This window comes from Scardinius erythrophthalmus (assembly GCF_964197995.2).
Source record: "Scardinius erythrophthalmus genome assembly, chromosome: 5".
Lineage (NCBI taxonomy): Eukaryota > Metazoa > Chordata > Actinopteri > Cypriniformes > Leuciscidae > Scardinius > Scardinius erythrophthalmus.
The window spans coordinates 34776761-34793637 of NC_138225.1; the positions used below are offsets into that span (position 1 = coordinate 34776761).

At 36.9% G+C, this 16877-nt stretch overlaps 2 protein-coding genes across 4 annotated transcripts in view; both read left to right on the forward strand.

Moving 5' to 3' along the window:
* msh3 (mutS homolog 3 (E. coli)) overlaps window positions 1-10281 on the forward strand; it is a 69066-nt gene extending 58785 nt beyond the window's left edge. Inside the window, exons 22-24 of the mRNA XM_081366867.1 lie at window positions 4819-4945; window positions 9199-9367; window positions 9912-10281. Coding sequence (XP_081222993.1) covers window positions 4819-4945; window positions 9199-9367; window positions 9912-9993 — 378 coding nt within the window. The 3' untranslated portion in view covers window positions 9994-10281. The remainder of the gene's footprint in view (window positions 1-4818; window positions 4946-9198; window positions 9368-9911) is intronic.
* Window positions 10282-10406: 125 nt separating this feature from the next.
* The window catches only part of rasgrf2b (Ras protein-specific guanine nucleotide-releasing factor 2b), a 73600-nt gene continuing 67129 nt past the window's right edge, over window positions 10407-16877 (forward strand). For 2 of the 3 annotated variants that reach the window (XM_081366864.1, XM_081366865.1), the window contains exon 1: window positions 13076-13497. In XM_081366864.1, coding sequence (XP_081222990.1) covers window positions 13222-13497 — 276 coding nt within the window. In that variant the 5' untranslated portion in view covers window positions 13076-13221. Of the gene's footprint in view, window positions 11150-11410; window positions 11445-13075; window positions 13498-16877 lie in introns of those variants that run through there. The other variant, XM_081366866.1, reaches the window with a different exon arrangement.

A 16877-nucleotide genomic window follows, 5' to 3' on the forward strand; every position in this document is an offset into this window, starting at 1 on the left:
GAGAATTTCTGTGCCGAAAATCTTACTTCCGGGTTGGTACAAGTTTCGGCTGTTTTTTTTTTGACCGTGGATCTAATGACGTAGACCAGAGTGGAACTCCTTATATGAGCATTTCTCCCGGAAAAGCGCGACCGCGCTTCAACAGGAAATCATCGGCAGGGCTGCATAGTGTCTCCAAAGTGTTTTTGGTGAGGGAAAGCTTACCAAAGAACCCAGCGTTAGGAACAGTGGATGCAGAAACGAGTTGTGTAGACTGTTTGTTCCCTGCATTTCGACGATGAATGTTTTATAAACAAAGCCCAGATCGACGGATTCTCTCTGTGGCTCTGGCTTCGCCCACACGGCCCGCCTCCAGATGCTCGTTTTTTTCCGGAAAGACTCGGTACAGCCTATTTTCTCTTATAAATATAATAAAACTAAAAGACTTTTTGGAGATATGAAGGATGCAATACTACTCTATAGGTACTCAAGATTAACAGGAGATTGAGTGAAAATGAGCATTTCACCCCCCCCTTTAATAAAAACTCCAGCATTTTGAGCGTTGAGTGGATTCTGACTAACTTAAACTCCTCTGATTGGCCATTGCATTCAAGAAATCAACAGATATGTCTGTGATTGGCTACATTGCTCAACACTGCAAAAGCATGTTGTACACAGAAGCATTTTACACTCTCCAGAGCGCAAAAACAAATACGCAATGGAGCGTTTGCCAAATCGGTTCGCCAATATCCTATTATTACAGCTTCAACTGAGGGAGCTCTTGCTTTCATTTGAGTGTGCTTGGCACCCTCTGCACCCCTATGGAACCGGGCCTGACCGCACCTCAAGAGACTCTGGCACATAATTAGACAATTACACCTTAAAAACTAAAATCTTTGTGACTCACCTAATGCAAAGGTTGGTGTTGTTTAGCATTTACTAAGCACTGTATGTCGGACTGAAGAGAAGAAAGTTGCAAACGGACATCAGGCTTGATGTGAAGCTTATTCTGGTCAAATAATGTGTAATTACAATTATTTTTATTTATAGCAAATTAATAGCAATTCTGAACACCTTAGTAATTACATGCCAACACCCTAGCAAGGTGGTGGTGACTAAAGCGCAGGCACCACTCACAGTTTCTTCAGAAAATGTCAAATTCCAGTCTTATTTTGTACACTAGAATCCACTTAGAATATCATGAGCATTATACGCTCAGTCAGACTCGCGCTGCACAGCTGTAGTTGTGACACTGCGCACTCACAGAGGTTCAAAAATACAACGCTTCAGTATTTGCTCAAGCGTGTGCTTCATATTGAAATTCCTCCCTTCACACTAGAATAGCTTTTTGTCCATGCCCGTTTGCCTTTATAGTGCATGTATGTGTCCTGGCAGCATCTCGCAGAGAGTGTCTGCACATCGCCATGGCAACAAGGCTCACTCGTTCACCTGCGCTGTATTTAAGAATGTAAATACGTTTGTTGTGTAACACCCTTGAATGATGCATTGTGAGCAGCCTTGACGCAGAACTTTCTTCTGTGAGCAATGGGTAGTAGAGCAGCATTGGTTGCCATAGCGAAGAGGCAGTTAGAGGCACATGTTAGAGGCAGGCAGTCACTCCTCAATATTTAGAGAGAGCATTTCTAAGTTGAGATAACTGAAGAAGTGAGAAGGTGTGCTTAAGATCCTGTAATTTTGTTATTCAAACTTGGGAAACCTTGTCCTCTAGTTGTGCAATAACCTGACCTTTAAGAACTCTCCTTTCACTCAGTGGCTGCTAGTTTTTCATTGGTCTTGTCAAAACCAGATTATACTGAACTCTCGCTTGATCAGGGTTTTTGCCCTTGGTATTTCAGTTTGAAATCTTGTTTCACATAACTATATCATGCACTTGACTAGGAACCTAATATGCAACTTTTTCACAACGTTTTTACCAGAGGCTAGCGTATTTTTCCAATTGTTTTTTTTTCCACGTTTTAAAGAATGTTCAATTTTGGGTAAAACGCAGAACTTTATTTATTATGTCGACTCCTTTGCTGTGTCTGAAATTGCTGACTCGTGTGTCAGAGAGCTGGAGCTGTCGCAGAAACAATATCAGTCACATAGTTTTATCCTACTTGTAGCTTACTTTACAATAAAATAACAGCCAATTACATTGTAATTTTATACATACTTCCATGCCAACTTTGTGGTTTCCATGATATCCTAATTTGTGTTCATCATTAAACAAATATTTAAAAACAAAACTGCCAACAGGAATAAGTGTACATTATATGCATTTAGACTAGATATTATATTTAGTATCTTGAACTCTCCTGTTAAAGCAGCTTTTTTGCGCTATTCAGAGTGTAATAAATATTCTTATTGCCGGCCCTGTTTTGACTTTAAGTAAATGGAGCAAATGTCAATTGCGAGAGTCAATTCCATCGACTACTACAGTGGAAATTAGCTCATTTGCATTTAAAGATACATGTATGAATACGGTGTGTTTTGCTTCCACTCAAAAAGGGGCATTTTGGGCATGGGATAGGAAATGATCTGTGGAGTATTTTGAGCTGAAACAGACACATCTTGTAAAAAGGGGCATAATAGGTCCCATTTAAACATCAAATGTGTTTGGTATCACAGTGCGCTTTCATAGACAGATAAATTACTTGATTGAAAACTTAGTCGAATTAATGATTTACAATCTGTACATTACGATATGAGTGGCTGGCTTAACTACATTTCCAGGAGTAAGGGGGTACAAGTCTTTATCAACCTGCCAGAAGACAATGTCATGTTTAAAAGTTCCCAGACAGAAAAACAAGTAACTGAATTTACCAAAGTTTACAAGGTTCATGGTATTGAATCTAGGTACTCAACACATTGTTTAAAATATTTAAATTAACATTCAAAAGTTTTGGGTCAGTATGCACCCGAAATAAATTACTACTTTTATTCATCAAGGATGCATCAAATTGATCAAAAGTGAGAGTAAAGGCATTTATAATGTTACAAAAGATTTCGATTCCAAATAAAAGCTGTTTCTTTTGAACTGTCTTATCATCAAAGAATCCTGAAAAAAATTTGTTTCCTCAAAAAATATTAAGCAGCACAACTGTTTTCAACACTGATAATAAGAAATGTTTCTTGAGCACCATTAATAATAATTGAACTGTGTGACTGCACTATTTATTGTAATTGTAATGTAAATATAAATTTAAACTAAAGGCCTTTTCACACCGAACATGTATATTTGGCACAAACAAGAATTTGAGTAGAAGCAATGCACTCCTATTCACCTACAGTATCACTAGGTTGAGCATTCGTCATATAACAGAAACACTTTTTTATCCTTCAAGTAAAAAATTGTTTTCTTTGTCCGGTGTTTAAAAACTTGCTGACTAATAAGATACACTGTAAGCTTCAGTAATGTTCTCATCATATGTATTTACAAGTAATGTTGGTTGTATTTGATAAGGATGGTAAAGTTAGCAGATTTGCCTTGAAATTCTCTAACACCTCCATCAGTAAAAGTGAAGACGGCCTGTAATAAATGTGAACTTCTTGCGAGGATTGCATCACAGAAAAAAAACAAGACATAAATCTTATTTATGGCATATACAGTGCAGAAGCAGCATTTTCTTTGATTGTGCCACATTTTTACGTCCTTCACGCCAACCCATGTGTAATCTTCTGACCTGCCAAACTAAGACTTCTGTCAGCAAAACTGAATGATAATGCCAAGAGCAGCCTCATGTCTCTTGTTCTGCTTCAGCGCCCTGTCTGCGTATCCTCTGTGTGTCTCATATTCACACTCTAACTCAATACCTCACATGAGCCTGCTAAAAAAACACATCAATAAATGGAGGAATGAACACGTCCCCCCCCTCTGGAATGAGATGTGCGCATTGGTGTGAGGTGGTAACGCTATGCAGATAATGGGCTGCTGATAATGTTCGTAAGTGGCGAGTGAGGGGGTGGTTGCTGTTTGCGTGGTTTGTGCGTCTGGCTCAAGGATGTCTCGCTCTTTCACACAGGCAGGATGCTGAGTAACCAAATCTATATTGTTATTCCTAATGGATTGTCTTTAGTTGTTCGTAGAAATTGTCCTTTCTGACTAGCTTTCAAGCTAAAATCACCAAACTTCGCACAGTCAGTGTTCTTATTTTTTTACTCACCTACAAGTCATCCTAGTTGTGTATGACATTCTTCTTTCAGATGAATACAATCGGAGATATATATAAAAAAATGTTCTGGCTCTTCCAAGCTTTATAATGGCAGTGAATGGCTGTTTCTGTTTTGAAGTCCATAAAAATGTATCCATCCATCATAAAAGTGCTCCACACTGCTCTGGGGGGTTAATAAAGGCCTTCTGAAGTGAAGCGATGCGTTAGTGTAAGAAAAATGTCCATTTTTATGATGGATAGATGCATTTTTATGGACTTCAAAACAGAAACGGCCATTCACTGCCATTATAAAGCTTGGAAGAGCCAGGACATTTTTTTAATATAACTCTGATTGTATTTGTCTGAAAGAAGGATGTCATGTACACCTAGGATGACTTAAGGGTGAGTAAATCATTGGCTAATTTAAATTTTTGGGTGAACTATCCCTTTAACTTCAATCTATCTGCCATCCATCTGACAGACCACCTTAGCAACTGCTTAGTAGATTTTAAACTTTCAGGTAAGAATTCATCAAGTCGACATTATAGTTTATCTGACAAACTTTCCTTTTCTAGTTACTTTTGCAATTCTGTTTGGTGACACTAGCGGTGCAGAATTGACGGCTTTATCTTTATATTATGTTCAGATGTGTGGAGTTAGATTCTTTTTCTTCTCTGTGTTTCTGCAGGTGAAGTGTCTGACGTTGTTTGTGACCCACTATCCTCCGTTATGTGAGCTGGAGCACTTGTACCCGCAGCATGTGGGGAATTACCACATGGCTTTCCTGCTCAATGAGCCAGAGAGCACTTCTGATGGTGTGTATGCATATATCTGCCAACTTGCATTACATAAGCTTATGTAATATTTACACTTCTGTTCAAAAGTTTGGGGTTGTTAAGACCATTTTTAAGAAGATTAATTTTTTCCTTCAAAGTCTCTTAATAAATATTGTGAAATATTACAATTTAAAACAACAGTTGTCTAATTTAATATATTTTAAGAATTAATTTGTTCCTGTAATAATTATTTTTCCTGTGATTGGCTGCAAAGCTGAATTTTCAGCAGTCATTACTCAGTTTCACATGATCCTTCATTCTAATATGCTGATTTTCTGCTCAAGAGCTACTTCTTTGATGTATAGAAAGCATTTATGTGAAATATTTTGTTAGTTTACATTGTAAAAGTCATCACAGTCACTTTTGATCACTTTTTGATGATATCCAATTAATATTCATGTATGGCTTAAAAGGGTGTTTTAATCTGGCAAAGTATAGTTGTAACCAAACAGCAATTGCAGCTAATTATGCTCAAAATGCAGTAAAAGTCTATTTAAAATTAAACTATGCATAAGGCAAATAAACAGGACCCTTCCAAAAGGAAACTAAGAGCATCGATTAGGACTTAAAGTCCCCCGGTGGATCACCAAAATTACGTATTTAAAAGCTTTTTCCTTGAAAACCAATTTCTTCATGCCTTAAAATAGCTTGAATGTAACTCTACACCCTTGCCTCATTTAGTATATGTGGTTCTATGAATATGCAAATTAGCCCCGCCTCCACTCACTCACACCAGCTCAGAGATCCACTCATTGACGTTCACACGTTGTCCTGATTGGTTACAAGGTAGTTTGTGACATCAGAAACACCAGCAATTTCAAACCAAGTTTTTGAGACTGTCTTTGGTTCACTGCAATTTTAAAGAGAAAATACTCAGCAATGGTGTTGACCTATGAATTTGCACATGGTTTATCACATATACATATAAACAACACTAAAAACTTGATTTTCATCACAGGGGGGTCTTTAAGAATTCTGCTAATATATGAAAAGGGGCAAAACTAATCACAAATCACTAATGTCACAAGATTATGTAGTAGTATAATAACAACAGCCATGGTAAATACATGTTTGAGAATGAAGCCCTTGTTCAGGTAGTGGTCAAATAATTCTTTTTTTGTTGTTCCAGGACCCATAATATTGTAGTTATAGGATTGTTCCCCTGCTTGTACTTTTATATTTTGGCATCTGCATCCTTGATATAACTTGATGTATGGCTGTTCTGTGCAATCCATCAGTATTACGGATCTTGCCTTTCTTGATAATGAGCCAAGCACGTTTATTAACTTCATCTTGATATGATCTGAGAAAGCCATTAGTGTCTGGTTCGGGAAGTTGATTTCATCAGTGCACACTAAGCAGTATTAGAGAGTGAGGAGTGCATTGTCTTGGAATATGCTGGTTTTGATAGCCTCTGAACCAGTTCCTCTGCTATTGTATGTCAGCTAAGTCATCCAGGATTTCATGGATCACTTACTCATTTGTGTTACCTTTGCATTGACCTTATGTTGCTTGAGTGATCAAGGAGTGCAGCACACTTTCTTAGACCTTCTGTTAGTCAATCCACCTATTGTCTGTTTGATCTGTCTGCAGGAATAGTTCTATCCAATACATGGTGATTATGATGATGATGATGATTAATATAATATAATACTGAACTCTTTACCAATACCAAATCATTTTCTGTGTTTCTCATGTGCTTCATGATTTTCTGTAAAGCCTTACATTTAACTTGAAGAATAAGAAAGGTCACTTTTTCACATTTGAATGCTAAATTTAATCATCTCTGCTCCATGCCTCGCTTTTAATTTATTTACAGTTTTTGACGGGTTTCTGTCCATGTTATCTACTGACATGGCAGAGCAGAGCCTGATTTAAAGTAAATGCCTTAAAGGGATAGTTCACCCATAATTTTCCATCATCATTAACTTATTCCAAACCCTTAATACTTTGGTTAATCTTTTAAACACATATTAAGATATGAAACATGAGAGGTTTCTGTATCATGTAGCATAATTTGTGCTGACTTCAGGTAGTGACTGGTCAACAGATCATGTTTGCTTGTATGTCGTGTTGAGCAGATGGGATTGTGAAAAACGAGATAAAGTTTTTGATAATGATTCAAATAAGGAATAATGATGAGCACCTTAAAACATGTTGACCAACCAGGGTCAAGCATTCTGGTGTTCTGAGGTATAAATTAAAGACCCCCTGTGGTGAAAATCAAGCTTTTAATGTTGTTTATATGTCTATGTGGTGTTTTTTTAAGACAAACCATGTGCAAATTCATCAGTCAAAACCATTGCTGAGTATTTTCTCCTTAAAAACTGCAGTGAACCAAAGACAGTCTCAAAAACGTGGTCCGAAATCACCATTGTTCTCTACATCACAAATATGTTGTAACCAATCACATCAACGTGCAGGCGAGCTTTAGCATATCATTAACTATGACCGCTCTGAAGCAGGTGGGAGTCTCATGAGAAGCCAGATTATCCCATTATATTTGTCTGTTAATATGAAAAATCTGGTACATTTAGCAATATAGCGACTGAATTATGTATTAGAGGTGTAACGGTACACAAACATGATGGTTCGTTACGAATATCGGTATTGAAGTCACAGTTCAGTACAGCAGTGGGGAGTAAACTAAACACAAAATTTCATTTTTTTTTTTATTAAACCGTGGTTTATTGAACAAATGGTGTCTCTCACTTTAAATAAATTCAGTAATCATTATCATTTTCTTAAGGATAAAATAATCTATCTCCGCTAATGCTGTAAACTATATATCGGGAGCCCTTTCTTGCACATTACTATAATGTTAAAGGCTACAATTAACAACAGAGCCCAAACTATTAAATTCACTTGCTATTTATTTTTAGATACAATAATCAACACTCAAACAAAAAATAATAATGTAAATTGCACATTAGGCAGGTTTTGCATTAACTTTTCCAATTCATTTTTGAAATATAGTAATTTACACAGTTACTGTCATAACTTGTTTTCATGACCGTGAGTACCGTTACACCCCTAGTATGTACATCATGTATATTACAATGTTATGATGAACTATATGCCTTTCTCCACTGACGTTTCTAAGGATACTGATTGTTAGAAGGCAGTTGTCTGAGATGGCGAATGGGTCTGAATCCGAAATTGCCCCCTAAACCCTCATTCACTATTCCCTACGTTAGTCCACTAATACTGTTCACTTGAAGGAGTGAATGAAAAGGAGTGAGCAAATTCAAATTGCTCTTCCTCCATGAAGACATTTTTTTTTCACTGGAAAAAAACTTTTAAATATGTCATTTTGGTGATCAAAGACAAGTTTTAAAAGATAAAATTATTGACAACAGGGGAACTTTACACTTTTCCAGGAAAGAAAATTCTGGAGCATTAAGCCCTTGTAACTGTTACCAGAGCCAGGTAGTGGTTACTTAACAACTGGCTTGTGTGTATGACGGTAATCCTATTGCATAAGTAGTCTTTCCTCTTCTATTTCTCATTGTACTGTGCTGTGTAGTTTCACATCCAGCATATTGCAATTCATCTTCAAATCCTATCCAGATTCAGAGTTCAGAGTTCAGATTTAGATCATCTGAACTCAGCTTGGTTCACTTATTCATGGTTCTTTCCTCCTCCTTCCTTCAAATTCTTCAGGCTTTCTCTTTTTTTTTTTCTTGCACTTAATAATCTGTGCAATACTTCAAAGGTGATTGAGTTTGTGACAGACTTGCTGAGAAATATTGGGAGAAATGCTTAATAATATTTGCAAACCATATTCACAAATAAGGTTAATAAAAAATCTGCGGTTTCTGTCTAAGCACTGAAGAAAAAGTTATCAGGCAAAACTCACTTTCTGCCCTTGTTCTTTGAAATACCTTTTCTCAGACAAAATCTATTTTCTCATTTATGCCATCATGTAGGTTTTACACTTTTTGCCAAAGGTCATGTAATCATATACTTTATACTGTATTTGATCAGTTAATAAATTTTTTTGTGTACTCCACTAAAGTATTACAGGGTGAGGGTGAGTAAATGATGACAGAATGTTTCATTTTTAAGTGAACCATTCCTTTAAGCATCATTAATGAGGATTATAATGGATCTTGTTTCACAACTAATTTTTTCAAAACTTTGATCTTTCCCAGTGTATCCTCTGATAATTTCTCTGATATTACACTGAGTGCTTCCGAAGTGTTTAATAATTCTGTTGCTCTCATTTCCAGAGGAGGAGATGCACCCAGAGTTCATCACATTTCTCTATCAGCTGATTGAAGGCGCAGCCGCCAGGAGCTACGGGCTAAATGTAGCACGTCTGGCTGAAATCCCAGAGTCCATCCTCAGGACCGCTGCATTCAAGTCCAAAGAGTTGGAGGCTCTCGTGAACAGCCGGAGGTACGTGGGCTGATTGGTTACACAATGGAAAAAGAACACTGTAGTAGATTTGGATTGTGGAGGAGCTTCCTTTAGAACAAATATTTAGACTATTCAGGGAGAGAACTGATCTGAAAATCTGAAGAGGTTACAAAGTGTTATAAGGATTAAGTTTCAATCTGCAAAAGTAGTAGACACGTATTCATATGATGCATTTGATCATAGAAATGGAAGTCAGTATTAAAAAGTACATGCCCTGTTATTAAAGTCAGCTGCTTTGCATAGATTTTCACATACCAGTAAACCAGTTTATCCAGTTGCATGTATTTTCTATTAACACTTGAAATAAATTTAATGGATTAATGTCTCCCTTTGATTTATAATGGTAATATTTAAAATCCGTTATCTATAATGCATTTAAATTTAAACAGAAATGTCTTGATTGATTTGGCTACATTATTAAAAATATTTCCTGAAGTATTGACTCAGTGAAGATGCTGTTTATACCTTTTTGTAATGGTGTGATGTAACATGATATTATGCCCTTCTCTTTTTACAAACATAGGAATATGGTGAGACTGTTATCTGATGCCTGGAGTATCAACAACAAGGAAACATTGCTGAATTGGAAAAAGTGCAGTCCCTAATATTAGCATGATAGGTTTTTCCCATAGGATAATGGTTGCAAAAAACAAACACTGAATATCATGTATTTAAAAACACCATGTATTTCATCACCGGTTTTACCTTAAAACAGTAGATCTTACAACTTCAAACATGTTGTCTTTATATAGACACTCATATCCAGGTGCTTTGACCAGAAGATTTCTCAATATATTTGTGACCGAATGAAAAAGAAAAAAGACACATATTTCTAAGATTGTTAGTGTAATGTGGTATTTACATTGATTAAACTGGACATCAAATTGTGGAAATTGTGGTGCTTGTTCTCTTTAAAGGGATAGTTTCACCCAAAAATGAAAATCCTGTCATTATTTACGACTTACTTTCTTTTTCGGAACATGAGATATTTTGAAGCATGTTTGAAAAGTTGGAAAGATTTGAAATGACAAGGGTAAGTAATTGATGACAGAATTTTCATATATGGGTGAACAAGTTTCCTCTGTAATCTCATTGTCCTCCAAAGGTGAATGATACATCTGAACTGGTGAATGAACGTCTGAGGTGAATGATAATCAGTCTTCATGAAAGCTGAAGCAGTCAGAGAACATAAAACCCTCTTGCGTCTTCTTCCCTTACTCACATTTGCATTGCTTTGAAGTCCCCAGGTTTGGTTTAATAATGTTATTTTAAATGTCATTTCAAATTAAGTATTTTAGATATGCCGCACTTTATAAAGTAAACTGATTTAATTGCATTTTAACATAGATTTGGATTAGTTTCTGTCTTTATGGCAAAAATACAGTATATTGGTTATCACAACCATCTTAACCCATTATATGTCACTTTAGCATCCAAAAAGGTGAAAAAAGGCAAATAAAGGAAAGGAAAATGAGTGTTGAATTCTTAGATGTAATTGAAGTTGATAGATACTGATGTCACTTGCATCTGCACTGGAAGCATCCATGTAAATTGGTGTTTTTCTGTCCTGGTCCTGAAGTACCCCTGCACTGACCCTTATCTGACCAGTTCAGAGCTTCGTCCAAATTCCTGTACTTATGAAGTGAATGGGATGAAGAGCGAAACTTTTCAACTTGATAATTCATGTGTGACAAGGGACACATTCAAAATGTGCTGTGCTGGGATCCTCCAGGACAAAGATTGAGAACCAGAAGCCCTATTGTAAGTATTTGTTTAAAGACACTATGAAATCAAAATGTACAATTCTTGTTTTGTTTTTTTTATAATATTGCAGTATTATAAAATATTTGATTTGCAGCAGCACCCCCTGTTTTCACAGGATTGTAAATGCAATGCAAATTTTTGTTCATTTACATTTATTCATTTTTAGCATTTAGTCATTTATTTGTAATAAACACTTTAAGTGGGCTATTTAATGTGTTATGTATATGTTAAATTATGTTTTTTAAAACATACGCGTAGAAACAGCCTGAGCACAGCCGCTCTGCTCCTGAGGGTAAGTCCACTGTCAGTGTTGTGTAAGGTAGGCACTAGGCAGGTTTTTTGTGTTCATTTCTATTTCCTGTCGCTGTCCAGGCTTTTTTATTGTATATAACTCCGTAAACAGCCCAATAACCCTTTCATTTAAAGGCTTAATTTATGTCCTGTAGACCAGTCCGTTGCATTACAAATAAAAGCAGTATCAATAATGTCTTTTGATGTGCAGTTAAATGTCCAGGTGTGTGTGTGCTGTTTAAACGAGTGTTCTCACTGATACGCTTGTTGTGATTCATGGAGTTTTGACGTGTTTTATAGACTTGATATTGTTGCTTAATAAAAAGTGTTGACGAAGCCCCCCCCCCCCCCAAACCCCAAACCCCAAACCCCAACCTAAAACATCTTCAACCCCTGCATGCCGCTGCTATGAATAAGGTCTATAGCAAATCACAACAATCGAACAAGCCAATCAGTTTCTGAATGACAAAATCAAAACCCTTCTTGAAAGCTCCTTGTTGAGGAAGTCATATCACTCGAATATACGTCACAGCAGGGAAGACTATTGCAACTTCCATTTCATGCCGACTTTAACGTGCGATCACATTTGCACCGGGTCTACACCAGACGCTAGCAACGCAATGCGACAAAAGCAAATGGAACCCATTATAATCAGTAATGCTGTCTACACTGGATGCGGCCTGCTGCAGCGTGACACCACAAAGTCACCAAAGTAAACTGATTCCCCATTTTATTTCTGCCGTACTCCCAAGCGCTTGCGCTACTTCTGACATGAATGACAAATGGATTTGCAACGGGTGCATCCAGTGTAAACACGGTGGTACCATTGTTCAGCGAATTCTGGCTGGCAAAATCCAGTCATTCAATAGGAATCCACACGATTGAGAATATCAAAGATTTCATATCATGTTCAAGATGGTCCTCTTTGTGTGAGCTGTGCTTCATATCGCTTCACTTGTAATTAACGGTGGACCTTTTTTGCTAATGTGACCTCACCCTTTCACTTTTTTGCATGGCAATTTTTATGCAATAGAGCGATAAACAGCATGTATTTGCATGGACTTTTGGTATGGTTTATAATAATTTTATAATAAAAGTGTTTTCTTCATCAAAAAGCCTTTTTCCAAAAGGTACATCTTGAAAAACAGTATTGTGTTAGTACCTCAATAATTAATTTGTAAGACTGAAATATGACATGTTGCCATGGACTAAATGTGAATTGTAGTTTTTCTTTTACTGCAACTTGACCTACCATTAAAGCGCCTAATTGCCCATGTCAGGTGCCTGCGCGTCGCCCCGCCCCGCCCCATCATTAAAATATCTGCAATGCCCGCCCCCTAATTAATATCTTCGAGTCGTTCTGCCCGCGCTTTCGATCCGCCCACTCATTAAAACCTGCGCTCAGCCTCAAGGGAAAGTGAATCTCAGAGAGAGAGCGAGAGAGAGGAGCGCTGTCTCTTTAAGAGGATGCCAAAGCCGATTACATCTGAGCTCAACAGTGATTCCTCTCTCACAGTCTGTCCACTACTACTGCTTATTTTGCTGTACTACATGAGCTTTACTCGTTGACTGACAGTGTTGTTCGTCGGGGTTCAAACTTTTCTTCAGGCCAATATGGATTGGGCTCCGAACTCGTTTGGATGAGTCGCGTATGAGCAGTGCGCGCTTCAGCTCGGCAACTTTCCCGTGCGCATTTCTCCAAACATCCTTGTTGGAAAGTTAAAATCACATGGGATATGGTGACAAACAAGTGAACACACATTAAACCAAGACGGAAAATGCAGAAGAGTGTTCGGTACAATGAGGGACACGCTCTGTATCTCTCCGTTATCGCGCGTAAAGAGGGCACCAAGCGAGGCTTTCTCAGCAAGAAGACCACAGAAAACAGCAAATGGCACGAGAAGTTTTTTGCACTTTATCAGAATGTTTTGTTTTACTTCGACACCGACCAGAGCGCTCGACCATCAGGGATTTATCTTCTGGAAGGATGCACATGTGAACGAGTCCCTGCGCCTAAGGTGTCCACTGTTGGCAAAGACACACTTGACAAGCTGGTGAGTTTCTTCAACATATCAGTACGAATTATGAGGGTTGTCTTATATATTCGTTACATCTGCATTTTCAACGTTTCTTTAAAGACAAAAGTTTAATTACAAGTTAGTCGGAGTGAATAGAAGTCGCGTTCCTGATGAGGTAACCATAGCAACATTACGCTGCTTTAGATCTTTCAGTTAGGATCTGTATCAGTATACAATACACTACATAATCACTTTATAATATATATATATTGATATCGCCCAATCTCATAAACTATATTGTGTTGTGTAAAGGTCTTTTAGATGTTGACGCTTAGCTAACCGAGTGTCCAATATACGTTTTTGTTTGCGCGTGAGGAACCTCCACAAATCGCGCCCTAAAATGACAGACTGAAATACCTTTTAAAAACCGTAACCGCTAAAGTAATTGAACAATTTTCACATTAAATATAATAATAATAATAAAAAAGTAGAGAATACTGGAAATGAAAGGGAATAAGTTACCCTTAATGCTTTTTTGTATTTTGAGTAAATATCCGATGGAATTATCACTGACGCAATGTTAAACTTGAAGATATAGCTATTAGATTATTTCTGCTCATATTGTAAATAATAATCACAATGTCGACAATATGTAGCAAATATCTCAAATATAATTACAAATGTCTTTAATAAATCATGTACCATGTGAAAACCTGTTGCATTGGACACCCCAAGTCCTCTTTTGAATAGGATTCGAGCAGCGCAGAAACGTGACCATGATGTTATAGCCTATGCATTAAATGAATGAGACCATCACTTCCAGAGAACTCCTATAAAATCTATAATGTCTTTAGTAGCATGTGAGAGGTAATATTGGATTTCACATGAGGTCCTTCTGGCAAAGAAATGTGGATGAAACCAGAAATGTTCACCTTCTGTTCATATAATGCAGTGGTCTGCTGGTATCATAAAAAAATATGTAAAATAGGTGGCCACTGATGTCATAAAGTGATGTCAGTTAGAGCTTTATAGGCTCCCTATTCAACAGGTGCAGACTGGAACCTTTGCACAGAAAAAAAATAAAAATAATGTATGCAAGACAAGTGTCAGAAGTAGCCTATCACAAGTGATGCCTAATATGGGAATTATCCAAGCTCATCTTTCGGTTAACACTTTCAACTGCTGATAAATCTCTCACAGGCACAAATTTGCAGTTGCATTCATAATTTCCCCCCGTTTTTCAGACATAATTTATGTAAACACTATAGTGTAGATCTCACCTGCTGCCATAGTATTTATCTCATGTCAAATTTTTCTGACTAAAATGGAAACCCTCTACATGAACAGTCTTGTGTAAAAGTTGAATCTCTTGAAATCCAAGTGAGATTTTGTCTGTTATTCTAGTTGTTTTAAGTCATTGGTAGTCCAAACGTTGACCAAATTCACTTTTAGCAAATAAATATGGCTGTTGTTTAGCTGGCACAGGTCTCCCCATATCGATTTAAATGTTGTGTACAAAAAATCAAGATGGTTTTGCAGACAGATTGTGCAGCTCAGCTAAACCTTGAGCTCTTGGTAGAAAAACATGCTTTGTGGCTATGACGTAAGTAAAGACTATATTGACTCCTTTTTAAGGGATAAACCATTTGAGATGTCAAGGTAAGTTCATATGTCCTTAGATTGTGTCCAGTCTTTTCAGAAGCAATTGATTTAATTATGAACTTGTAATTTAGCCTAAACGTTTTATCGTGAATCCTCGGAAGCACCAAAATCAGATTTCAATCAACCACCTAAAGACTAACTCTGCTAAACTGCTGATGAGTTAATATAATTATTATTGATTTCATGTTGCAGTTGCCAAAGATTCATGTACACTCTTAAAGATAAAGGTTCTTTATTGGCACTATTGGCATGTATGGTTCCATGAAGAACATTTAACATCTATAGAACCTGTCCATTGTACAAACCCTCCATCCCCGTTATTTTAAGAGTGTAATGGTGTCTTTAGTTTTGTTTCTTTGCCTGTTAGCTGCTGTGAACTTTGATTTATCAAAATTATGATATCTCTAGTTAGCTTACAGTGTCAAAACCAGCTTGTGGAAAACCAGTGGTACTAAACACGTGTTAGACTTTTAAATACTTTTTAGACACTCAGGCATGTATAACCAGAAAAAAGATTTGTGAAGTATCAGCAGTCGTGTATCGCTTTGAATATTACGCCTGTTCAAACAGAAATGAGATGACTTTTAATCTACATATGTTATGTAGGCCTAGTTCTCTCACAATGTGAATGTAGTTGATAGAGTGCATGTTTGTAGCTTATATCAACTCTTTCCTCTGTGAGAACACAGTTAGAAATCCTCTCTCAATCACACACCCACAGACTCCCACACGGCTGCAAATAAGTATGCGCATTCTCTCCCACAGACAACTAAAAAGACACAAAGGAATAAATGTGGGCTAGTCTATAAAGAGTATAGACAGGTATAGAAGCCGTCGATAGGGATACTGAAACTCCTTTGGGGAGAAAAAAAACACCAGTGGAATAGAAATGTAATCCAACAATTACAAATAAATGTTTTCAGCGCTGCCATAACTGATGATCAAAATGCATTTCCCACTAGTTAAGAAAATAGAAAGTATTATTTTGATGAGAAAAGAATACAGATTTTATAGAAATGTGTAGGCAGAGATTTCCAGGTGCTTATGTGAAACATAAAGCCAACACTAATGTCTCCATAGTCAATGAAAACCTTCCTGTGCCTGACTGATTTTATTTGTTTATGAAGTCCAAGACTTTTTTTATAATGCCAGATTTCTGAGGACTGGGCATTTGCAGAAAATAGTAAATAAGGCAAATAGACGCCCTTAAACTCATAAAGGCTATGGAACAATCAGACAACAGCATGATGTGATTTTGGCTCTTTTGTTTTTTACGAGACCTTTTGTATGAACTGCCTTTATGAAGGATTAATTATATCAACACAGAAACTATATGAGACAATAAAACACTTCTGAGGCTCATGAAGTGCTTAGAAACAGACATAAATTATAAATACTGTATTCCCACTAATGTCGTGTCCTGGATCAATATCATAATCTTTTCATTTCTAAATAAATAATCACCTTAGAGCAACAACAAACATGCTGCATTTGCAATGAGGGAAGCTGATTTTTGTTTTGTTAAAGCTGGATGTACAGTAGTTGATTCAGTGCATATCTACTGATGTTTTCAGAATGAAATGACTTTGTGCATATAGTATAAATACAACAAAATGCAGTTACAGTGGTAAAGCCTTAACTGTTGTTCTCATGATGGTCACATGCACCTTAAAGGGTTAGTTCACCTAAAAATGAAAATTCTGTCAGTAATTACTCACCCTCATGTTGTTCCAACCCCGTAAGACTTTCGTTCA